At 64.7% G+C, this 11,233-nt stretch overlaps 1 protein-coding gene across 1 annotated transcript; it reads right to left on the bottom strand.

Moving 5' to 3' along the window:
• Positions 1-294: 294 nt before the first annotated feature.
• CHRNA2 (cholinergic receptor nicotinic alpha 2 subunit) lies at positions 295-3,270 on the bottom strand (the record flags this gene model as incomplete). Its single annotated transcript, XM_082756519.1, has 5 exons — positions 3,208-3,270; positions 2,539-2,583; positions 2,252-2,361; positions 702-1,788; positions 295-420 (listed from the first exon to the last, which is right to left on the bottom strand). Exons 2-5 carry the CDS (start codon positions 2,566-2,568, stop codon positions 295-297), a joined length of 1,353 nt encoding a protein of 450 aa, XP_082612645.1. The 5' UTR covers positions 2,569-2,583; positions 3,208-3,270.
• Between the last annotated feature and the right edge of the window lie 7,963 nt (positions 3,271-11,233).

The following is an 11,233-nucleotide window of genomic DNA, read 5'->3' as shown; positions in this document are numbered from 1 at the left end:
TGGGCTCCTCTCTTCTTACCCAGCGCCTTGGAGTCACAACCAGGCCCATCCCCTGGCTTCCAGGTAGGATTTGAGGCAGCTCAAGGAGGCAGACGCCTCTCCTAGGTGCCTCCAGGTGCTCTCCATCTGTCTACGGAGAGAACATCCCACCCGCTACCCCCAAACCACCCCCAGCACCCCCTTTGTTCCCCCCCAGCTCTTCCCACCCAAGGGTCCTCCACGGTCACGGCCTCATCCGGGGAGAGACAAGGGTCCCCGAGGGAGTGGGGGGGGATCCTACATCACCCCCAGCCCCTAAATCATCCCTGCCAGGTAGGGTGGCAGGAAGAGCCCCACGGTGCCCAGCAGGCAGACGATGATGAACATCCAGAGGAAGATGCGGTCGATCACCATGGCCACGTACTTCCAGTCCTCCTTCACCTGCCAGGCAGAGAGGGGGCTGTGAGTGTTGGACAGGGGCGTGCAGGGGGTGCAGCCCCCCCCCGGGGATCCCAAATCTGCCCAGCTACAGAGCATTGGGGACCACGCATCTCCCAGGAGGTGGCTGTGGGTTTTCTCCTGGTTTTGGGGTCCTCAGCACAGCAGGGAAGCAGTTGGGGACCCCAAAATGACTCCCCAAGGAGGGATGCGACAGCATCACCACTGGGTTGGGAGGGGGGGGGGTCCCCATCACCCCCCCAGCCCTGGGGGCTCCCACTCACCGAGAAGTCAGCATCCTCGGCTCGCAGGTGGTCGGCGATGTACTGCACCCCCTCCAGGGCCTTCAGGATGCTGGGGGACAGCAGCAGCCCCCGATCCGAGCCCGTCTCCTCCTCCTTGGGGGGCACCCGTGGGGCCGGACCCCCCGACCCCTTCCCCGCTTGGCGCCCGCAGCCGTAGCGGCACTGGGTGCCCTGGGCAGGGGGCACGCGGCCGGGGTACGCCTTCTCCTCCTCCTCCTCCTCTTCCTCCTCGTCTTCCTCCTCCTCCTCCTCTTCCTCTTCCCATTTATCATCCACATCGGTCTCCAGCCAGCAACGGGAGGTGCTGAGCCTGGTCCCCGGGGGGTCGTATTGGCCCGCGGCCCCCTGGGCGGGGGGCAGAGCCGGGGGGCGTTTCATGAAGAGCCATCGGGGGATGAAGTCGAGGAAGAAGCCGCGCACCCAGCGGGGCATGGTGTGGGTGCTGGGCGAGCGGTGGTGGACGTTGAGGACGAAGACGGTGATGATGATGGAGAGGGTGACGAAGATCATGGTGAAGAGGAGGTACTCGCCGATCAGCGGGATGACCAGCGAGGTGGAGGGGATGATTTCGGTGATGAGCAGCAGGAAGACGGTGAGGGAGAGGAGGACGGAGATGCAGAGCGTGATCTTCTCGCCGCAGTCGGAGGGGAGGTAGAAGACCAGCACGGTCAGGCAGGAGATGAGCAGGCAGGGGATGATGAGGTTGATGGTGTAGAAGAGGGGGAGGCGGCGGATGACGAAGAAGAAGGTGATGTCGGGGTAGATCTCGGTGCAGCAGTCGTACTTCTTGGAGTTGTAGGTGCCGATGGCGTTGATGATGGCCCACTCGCCGCTCTCCCAGTAGTCCTTGAGGTCCACGTGGTGCTCCATGTTCTCCAGGTCGATCTTGGCCTTGTCGTAGGTCCAGGAGCCGAACTTCATCTTGCAGTTCTGCTGGTCGAAGGGGAAGAAGGTGACGTCGATGCTGCACGAGCTCTTGTAGATGGCGGGGGGCACCCACTTCACCTTCCCGTTGGAGAAGAGGTGGGCCTTCGTCATGTGGGTGACGGCGAACTCCCCGTCGGCGCTGTGGGGAGAGAGGTGAGGGGGTTGGAGGGGGCTGGAGGGGTGGGGTGGGGATGGGGATGGGGATTTGGGATGGGATGGGATGGGATGGGATGGGGATGGGGATGGGGATGGGGATGGGGATATGGGATGGGATGGGATGAGGATATGGGATGGGATGGGATGGGATGGGATGGGATGGGATGGGATGGGATGGGATGGGATGGGATGGAGGGATGGGGATGGGGATATGGGATGGGATGGGTTGGGGATATGGGATGGGATGGGATGGGATGAGATGGGATGGGATGGGGATATGGGATGGGATGGGATGGGATGGGGATGGGGATGGGGATGGGGATATGGGATGGGATGGGATGAGGGGATGGGATGGGATGGGATGGGATGGGATGGGATGGGATGGGATGGGATGGGATGGGATGTGGTGGGGTGGGGGAGCTGGCCCTGGGGACGCCCCATCTCACTTGTTGTAGAGGACAATATCAGGGATCCAGATCATCTCGGAGGGCACCCGGATGGAGGTGACGTTGTCGAAGTCCGCCGGGTTCCAGCGCAGCTTGTAGTCGCTCCACTCCTGGAGGGAGGCACAGAGGGCATCAGGAGGCCCTGGGTCTGCCCAGTGCCTTCCTCCTCATCCTCCTCCTCCTCCAGCATCACCCCCCCAGTGGTATAACACCACAGAGCTGCCCCCAGCAGGGTCCTTTTGCCCCAAATGCCCACCTTGGCACGCTCCTGCTCCCCAGGCTCCTACCTGCTTCAGCCAGACGTTGGTGGTCATCATTTGGTTCTTCTCATCCTGTTTTGGGGGTGAAATGGGGAGAAATGAGAGGAGGCAGGCAGAGAGGGACGCGCTGCTGGGCGTGCAGCCCCTTCTGCCACTGGGCTCCAGCTCCTGGAAGCAACTGGTGCCAGTGCAAGGAGAGGGAGAGGCTGGCTGCTCGCTAGATGGCAGCAATAAATAGCAAATTGCGGCGCACAGACCAAAAAGGAGGACAAGTACAGCCCCAAAAACAGATGGACGGATGCTCCTCGACGCTCTCCTGCTCCCAAAAGGGAGGTTGGGGATGAGGGGAGCAGCCCCCGGCTTTTTGGGGGGCTGGGCAGGTGCTGGGTGGCTTGGCACCCGCTGGAGATGGGCAGGGGGTGCTGCTGCCTGAAGCCCCCCTCGCACGAGTTTCCCCTGCCCGTGGTCGAGCAGAAGGGTTGGAAAAGTGGGCAAGAAGTGGAAGGAGCCCTGAGCATCCCCTGGGGGTTTCTATTTCACCGCTGTGTGCCCAAAGGGGCCCCAAACCGTGCCCAAACTCATGAGCAGCTCCTTGGTGGGGAGGGCTGAGATTGCTGCAGGGGGCTGGGGTCCCCCGGGTGGGCTACGCACCACGTCGATGAGCTGGGCGATGGAGAGCCCGAATTTCACGATGACCACGTCGGAGGTGTTGGGCACCGGCCGCGACCATCGGTTGTAGCCGGTGAAGAGGTGCTTGAAGAGGCGCTCCTCCGCGTGGCTGCGGGGCTGCGTCTGCGCCGGGGCTGCTACAAGGAGATGGGGCTGGGTAAAAAGGGAAAAAAAAAAACCCTCCCATGCCCCCCCAAAACAGAGCGATGCACGGCCCCGAAAATAAAAGCGATTAAATATTTCATCCCCTTTATCCCATTCTCTGTCCTGGGGGTGTTTTCTGCTCCCTGCTCCACCTCAGTAGGGTTTGGGGGTGAAGGCAAGATCTGCCCCCCAAAAAAAATTGCAGGGTGGGGGTGTCCTGGTTCTCTGCCCCGTTTGGGCAAGGGGTATTTCTGGGCAAGCCCCCCTTTGCTGCAGCGGGCAGGTGGGGATGGGGAGAGGGGATTTGTCCCCTGCTGCACTGCCCCGTGCTTGCGGCGTGGTGCAAGGACGATTTTGCAATGCCAGCCAAGAAATCCGGAGAGAAAACGCTGCTTTGGGATGGCCGAGGGCGTGCTCAGCACCAGCTGCCTCGGTCCTTGCTCGCTGCAGAGCCCCATAAATTTCTGCCGGGGCTTTGCACAGCCCAAAAGGAATTGTGCAGGGAGCTGAACCCCAAATCCGTAGGGTGTGCAGCAACCCACAGCCCCCATCCCCAAATTAGGTTGGGACCCAAGGGAAGGCTGGGCTGGAGCAAAGGGAAATTTGGGTACCCCAGGGGAAAGCGAGAGCTGCCCTTACCCTCCTGGAAGGTGATGAAGCACCAGGCGAGGAGGGGCACGAAGCCACGGCAGAGCCCCCCCATGCTCCCTGCTGCCTGCCAAGAGCCCCCAGGCACGGGGACAGCGGTGGCCGAGGAGCCTCGGTGGGGAGAGCCACCATGGGGCACCTCCGGAGGGGGAGTCCTGGGGGTCCCCGGGCGTCTGGGCTGAGGTTCCTGCCCCGAATTTTGTTCCTTTTCCTGAAAGATAGCGGCCTGGGTGAAAAAATTCAGAGTGGGTGCTTGGGAAGGGATTGGGGAGCTCGTGCCCCAAAACGGGGAGGGTCCCCAGGATCCCTGCCCAGGGGACAGCACGGTGGGGTGGCACGGAGCTGTCCCTGGGGGGGGGATTTGGGGAGATGGCACCGGCAGAGGGGTGAAATGTGCCACCCACGCTTACCCACCCACCCGTCATCCATCCATCATCGATTTATCCATCATCCATCCATCCATCCATCCATCCCATCCCATCCCATCCCATCCCATCCCATATCCCCATCCCATCCCATCCCATCCCATATCCCCATCCCATCCCATCCCATCCCATATCCCCATCCCATCCCATCCCATCCCATCCCATCCCAGCACTCCTTCTGGAGCTCCCACCACCAAATTTCTCCCCCCCCCAGCAGCATAAAACCAAGGGGCCGTCACGGGCTCGCAGTTTCCAGCTCGCACCCGGGCTGATTAATGGATGGAGGGGGTGGGAAATGGGAAGGGGGAGACGTGGCCACTGAGCCGAGCTGGAAATGCCCCACATGGCTGAAATGGGGGGGCCCAGGGGTGCTGCTGCCAGGCTCGGATGTGGTGTGGGGAAAGCTGGGGCCCCCCCAAAGCTCGGATAAATGTTGGGGAGGGGAAGGAGGTGCGCTGGGTGCACCCCCACCCAGAGGGGGATGGGGATGGGGATGGGGATGGGATGGGATGGGATGGGATGGGATGGGATGGGATGGGGATATGGGATGGGATGGGATGGGATGGGGATATGGGATGGGGATGGGATGGGGATGGGGATGGGGATGGGGATGGGATGGGATGGGGATATGGGATGGGGATGGGATGGGATGGGATGGGATGGGGATGGGGATGGGGTGGGTGAGGATGGAGCCCCCGGGGGCTGCACCCCTACAAGGACACCCCTGCCCCATCCAGGAGGCTGCACCCACCTCTCGGTGCCCACATCCCCACCACCCCATCCCTCACACCCCCCGTGCCCTCCCCACATCCTAAAAATTCCCCGATGGGTGCCCCCACAATGCCGGACCCTTGGGTGCCGTGGGGAGCTCTCGGCACCCTTGGGTGCGGGCGGGGAGGCGGGGGGGGGAGGGCAGGAGGGAGGCTGCCCCCCTCTTCGTGCTGATAACGAATAGATAAAGGACAGATAGCCGCGGGGGGGGTCCTGTCGGATTGCGGGGGGGGGGGTCCTATAGGACGGGAACTTCGTGCGTAAAGGGAAACTTTCCCTGCTGCTCCCAGCCTCCAAACTGGGGAGGGGGGGTCCGGGGGTCCCTCCCCACCTCCTGTCCCCCCTTACCTGCTTCGGGCAGAGCTCGGGGAGGGGGGGTCCCGGGGGCTCCGTTCCCCACCGGGGATGCTGCGCCGGGGAGGCTCCGGCGAGCTCTGGGCTCCGGAGGCTGCTTGGGCTCAGCCCCGGGGCGGGGACGGCAGGGGGAGGGCGAGGGGGGGGCGGCCCCGCTCAGCATCAGCATCACCGAGCTCCTGTCCCACCCCCCCACCCCCCCCCCAAAAAAAAAAAAAAGGGGCTTCCCCGGGTGGGGGGAGGCTGCGGGGTCTGCTGGAGGCTGGGGGGGTCCCCGGTGTCCTCCGAGGAACGGGGGGGGGGTGGGGAGGGGAGGGGGTGAGGGGGGGGTCAGGGGGGGTGAGGGGGGGTGGGGGGGTGCAGCAGGGTGGGGGGGGGGTCGCTGCATGGGGGTGTCCGAGGGGTGTCCCCTGGGATGGTGCGTGGGGTGGTGCACGGGGGTGGCGCATCAGGGTGTTTGTACTGGGATGTACTGGGGTGATGTACTGGGGTGGTGGGGTGGTGATATGGTGTAATGGGGCATTGCGCTGGGATGGACTGGGATGGTGCATGGGGATGGGGCACGGGGCATTGCACTGGGATGTACTGGGAGGGTGCATGGGGATGGTGCATGGGGATGGTGTACTGGGATGGTGCACTGGGATGGTGCATGGGGCATTGCACTGGGATGTACTGGGATGGTGTACTGGGATGGTGCACTGGGATGTACTGGGATGGTGCGTTGGCATGTTGTACTGGGATGGTGCATGGGAATGTTGTACTGGGATGTACTGGGATGATGCACTGGGATGTTGTACTGGGAGGGTGCATGGGTATGATGCACAGGGCATTGCACTGGGATGTACTGGGACGGTGCACTGGGATGGTGGGATGGTGCATGGGGATGGTGTACTGGGATGGTGTCATGGAATGGTGCACTGGGATGTACTGGGATGGTGCCCTGGGATGTTGTATTGGGATGGTGCACAGTGTACTGGGATGTACTGGGGTGGTGCACTGGGATGTTGTAATGGGATAGTGCATGGTGATGGTGCACGGGGCATTGCAGGGGCATGATGGGGGGGCACTGCAGGGGACAACCCCCGGGGTGCACGCCTGGAGCTGGCCCAGCACCTCCCCGTGCCGTGCCTCAGCCCCATTTTGGGGCAAAAGCGGGAGGAAAAAGCCAAAGCACCCCCCCTGCACCTCCCCACCTCGCCCGCAGCCACGCACCGAGTCACCCCCAGCCTGTCCAGGGGGTTTGGGGACAGGGACGGGGATGGGGACAGGGTTTTTTGGTCAGCTCCCAGCCGCAGGAGGATGGGGAACCTGTCTGCTCCCCGGAGGCTCAGCCGTGCCCCCAGACCATCCTCCCTCCTTCCTTCCTGCTAGGAAATGTTGCTCTCGACCTTCCTGCGTCTCAAGCCCAGGACTGCAATTTCCAGCCCTTGGGGGACCCGGGCAATCATCGGCTTCCTTTCCCCGGGGAGATAAACCAGGAGGCAGAGCCCAGCTCCTCGGGGTGGGGGGGTGCTGGGATTTGTTTTTTTCCCCCCCACCCTAGGAATTCTCTGCGCCCCATCCCGCCTCCCTCCCTGGTGTCCTCAGGGTGCTGAGCCCCTCTGCGGGGTCCTGAGCCCACGGGGATGCGTCCTAAAGCTGCCCACAGGGCCAGGGGATGGGGTGGGGGGGTGCTGGGGGTGGAGGAGGAGGACGGGGGGGGGGGTGAGAAAGAGGGGCAGGGATCAGCCCAGGAGGTCTCCAAGGACGGCTCCCTGGATTTGGGGATGGGTCCGGGTCCAGGAGTGCTGTGAGGCCGTGGTGAGTGATTCAGGAGGAAAAAAAAAAAAAAAAAAAAGACAATTTTTCTGCACTCTCCGTTTTCTGGAGCTGATTCCTGGTCAGGCAGCAAGGGGGGGGCTTGGGGGAAGCGCCCCCCCTGGCTGGGTCTGTCCCCGAGTGTCCCACGGGCACGGGGCAGCCGAGGGGACCGTGCCCGCTGCAGCCACACCGGGAGGTGCTGGGCACCATTTGGAGCTGCCAGCCAGCCCTCTCCGTGCCATTTCGGAGCCGGGGGGGGGGGCTGCAGGCAGCCACGGCCACCCCCAGGCAGCAGAGGACGGAGATAAAACAGACACGGAGATCACGCAGAGCGCGGGGCCTCTTTATTCCCCTGCCCGCAGCGCCTCAAGTCGTGCCGTGCCGCTGCCCCGGCCATCCCTGACCTCGTGCCCATCCCCGGGACCCCATGGGGACAGCGGGGACCCCACACCCAGCAAACCGGGGTGCCCAGGACACGCTGTGCCCGCAGACCCCCCCCCCCAAATCCCAAAAGCACTGGGGTGTTCTGCCTCCAGCTCTTTTCCTGGTGCCCAAACCCCCCTGGGCTCGGTGCGCTCCGGTTGCCAGCTTCGATTTATTGCTGAGTGGTTCGTGCACATGCGCAGCCACCTTGTCCCCAACCCCGTCCCCATCCCTGTCCCCATCCCTGTCCCCATCCCTGCAGCTCCCCAGCCTCCTGCTCCCCGCAGCCGGGGGGTGCTGGGGGTGTTTCAGGCTGGGTGATGGATTAACGGGGGGCTGGCGGTGGCTCTGCCCACGCGGGGACGCATCCAGGAGGGCTGCGATGCGGGGAGGTCACCAGCCGAGCCCCGAAGGAGCTGGGGTTCGTTTTTAAGGCACTTTTGGGGTGCTGGGGAGCCCCAGATACGGGCACATGAGTCTGGCAAGCTGCGTGCACAAAGCAACCTCGGGGAGAGCCCGAGGGTGCAGAGCTCTGGGGCGAAGGAGCCTGCAGCCTCGGGGGGATCTCCCCGTGCGTAGGGTGCACGGGGTTGTGCCCCAGCAGGGCGCAGCTCCTGCGGGATAAATGCGTTAAAATCTTGGGGCTGGGGCTACGGGCAGTGCGCCGGTGCCAGCCCGGCACCCAGCTCGCTCCCCAAACCCCGGGGACCACGCGGAGGAGCCGGGCACCCCAAAAGCAGTGGGGGCGAGCCGGCTGGGGGGCAAAATAGGGTCCTACCAGCAAGCAAGGCCATAAAGAAGGTGGGGGGCAGCGCCCTAGGGCTGGGGGGCAGCAGCAGCGCGGGCGGCCGAGCGCTGCAGGCGCTGGTGGAGCTCGTCCTGGAGGCGTTGCGAGGAGGCGTCGAGGGCGCGGGCCAGGCGGGCGGTGAGCCGCAGGACGTGGGCCACCACGCGGACGTCCTTGCGCAGCCTGGGGAGGGGGACAGAGGGGTCAGAGCCACCCCCGGGGGCTGTCCCCGGCGTGGGTAGGACGGCTGCAGCCTCGTGGTGCGTATTGGGGTTTGGGTGGCGCGAGGGGAAAGCTCCCCTCTTCGCGTCAGAGCAGGGGGACCTGGCACAGTGGGGATCTCCGGACACCCCGGTGGGTTTGGGATCGGGATTCGTGCATGGGGATTAATCATAGAGGCTTGCTGAGCGTCCAAATCCCTCGTGCACCCCCCACAAATCCCCTTGAGGGCACAGAGAGGAGCCCCCCAGGTTGATTTTCAGCAGCGTGGGGCTGGCTCCCACCCTCCCCACCGCGAACCGCGCTCCCTCCTGCGCCCACCTCCTCCGGGGGGACCCCCTTTGTGTCCCCCAAAACCCCTCCAGCACTCACTTCTCCCTCTTCTCCACCTCCTGCGGGTGCTGGGTCTCGGCCACGTGCGCCTCCAGCTCCCTGCGGACGTTGTCCAGGCTCTCCTGGAACTCCCGGTTGGCCCCGCGGATGGCGGGCAGCGCCTCGGCGATCACGTCCTGGTAGCGGGGCCGGTGCTCCTCCAGCGCCGCCGCCGCCTCCACGTCCTGCAGGCTGGCCCTGGTTTGCTGCAGGAGGCTCTGGAGATGCTCCAGCTCCCGGCGAGAGGCCGAGGGGGGCGTTTGGGGGGCCCCGCAGGGGCTGGGGGTGTGGAAGGTGACGCCGCAGCGCTCGGGGACCCCCGGCACCGCATCCTCGGCTGGGGTCCCCTGGGTGCCGGCGAGGGGGAGCAGGGCGCAGAGCCCCAGCAGCAGGCACCACGAGGGGTCCCGCGGGACCATGGTGTCCTGCAGGGAGAGGTGGGGGGAGCCCTCACAAAGGGGGCCGCGGCTCAGCCCCCCCCCCAGCCCCTCTGGGACCCTTTTGGCACCCACTGGGGACCCTCGGATTCCCCAGGCCCCCCCTTGTTTGTTTTTTTTCCCTGCCTACCATTTCCAGCTGCTGGGATTTGGGATTCGGGGGGCTGAGCCCCACTCCCGAAGGTGCCAGGGGGAAACTGAGGCACGGAGGGGGTGAGGCTGATCCTGCTGGGGGGGGAGCTCGCTGCCCAGACCCCCCCCCACACACACACACATGGAGAAGCAGGGGGCCACGGCGGGGGGGGGGGGGAAGCAGACAATGCGGCTCTTTCAAAACCACCGCTGGAAAGCGCTGGGAACCGCTGGAAAACCCTGGCGCCGGGGCTGGCGGGTGGAAACCAGCGGCTGCCGGCGAGGGCGAGGAGATTTTGGGTGTCCCCAAGGGGGGTGGTGCTCAGCCCCGGACCCCCCCTGCAGCAGGACGGGACGGGACGGGGCTGCCGTGAGCATCCTTGGGTGCAGAGAGCCCCTCGGGTCTTGCCCGCTGGTGCTCCGAGCCGTGCCAGATGCTGGGTAAGGGGCTTTTAGCCATCGGTCAGTCCCCCCCATAAGGATTTTGGGGGATTTGGGGGGATTTGGGGGGATTTGGGGGGATTTGGGGGGATTTTGGGGGGGCAGGGGTGGGATGGGGGACACTGCGCCCCAGCAGCGGGGTGCCCACAGATGCTAAACGCATGGATCCTCCGCGCTTGGAGCTTGGACCCTGCCCAAAGCAGCCCCCCCCCCAAAAAAAAAAAACCCAAAAACCATCCCATCAGGGAATGCCCTGGCTTTGCTGCGTTTTGTTTGCAAAAATTCAATGCCCCCCCACCCATCCCCTTCCCCCCCCCCCGCCGTCAACTTTTGAAGCTTCAGCCTCAGCAGATGGGGAAACTGAGGCAGGGGCTCTCCATGGCACACCTCGCAGCTCCCCCCCCCCCAAATCCTGCAGCCCCCTCCCAGCCCCCCCCAGCCCCGCTCACCGCGGCGCTGGGCTCGGTGGCTGTCCCACGACGGGCACTGCCGGCGGCTGCGGAGGCTGGGGGCCGGCCCACGCTGCACACGCACACGCACACGCGCGTGCACACGCACGCCCTGCTTGGCACCGGGCACGCCGTGCTTCGAGGGCTGGGGTTGCACGCACAGAGGGGGGTGCACACCCCCGGGATGGGGGTGCTGCGAGCGAGGCCGGGGTGGTGGCTGCACTGGGCTCAGCTTCAGCCTCACACGCGTGTGCACGTATGTGCCAGGCGTGCAGACGTGTGCTGGGGGTGCACACGGCTGCTTGGAGTGCATAGGTTTGCGTGGTGGGGCGCACGTGTGCTCAGGGTGCACGCACATGGTCAGCATCCACACGTGTGCCCAGCAATGCAGCAATGCACACATGCTCTGTGTGCACACACGTGCTCCGTGTGCACGCGTGTGCTCAGCGTGCCTTTGTTCACACATGTTCAGCATGCACACATGTGGATGCAATGCAGCAATGCACGCGTGCTCAGCGTGCACACACGTGCTCCGTGTGCACACACACGTTCAGCAGTGCACACGCATCCTCTGCACACTCACGTGTGCCTGGCGGTGCGCACACGTGCTCAGCATCCACATACGTGTTTGGTAGACATGGGCTACATGCA

Source organism: Aythya marila (assembly GCF_965140915.1).
Source record: "Aythya marila genome assembly, chromosome: 3".
NCBI classification, from domain to species: domain Eukaryota; kingdom Metazoa; phylum Chordata; class Aves; order Anseriformes; family Anatidae; genus Aythya; species Aythya marila.
This window is presented reverse-complemented; position numbering and strand designations above follow the sequence as displayed.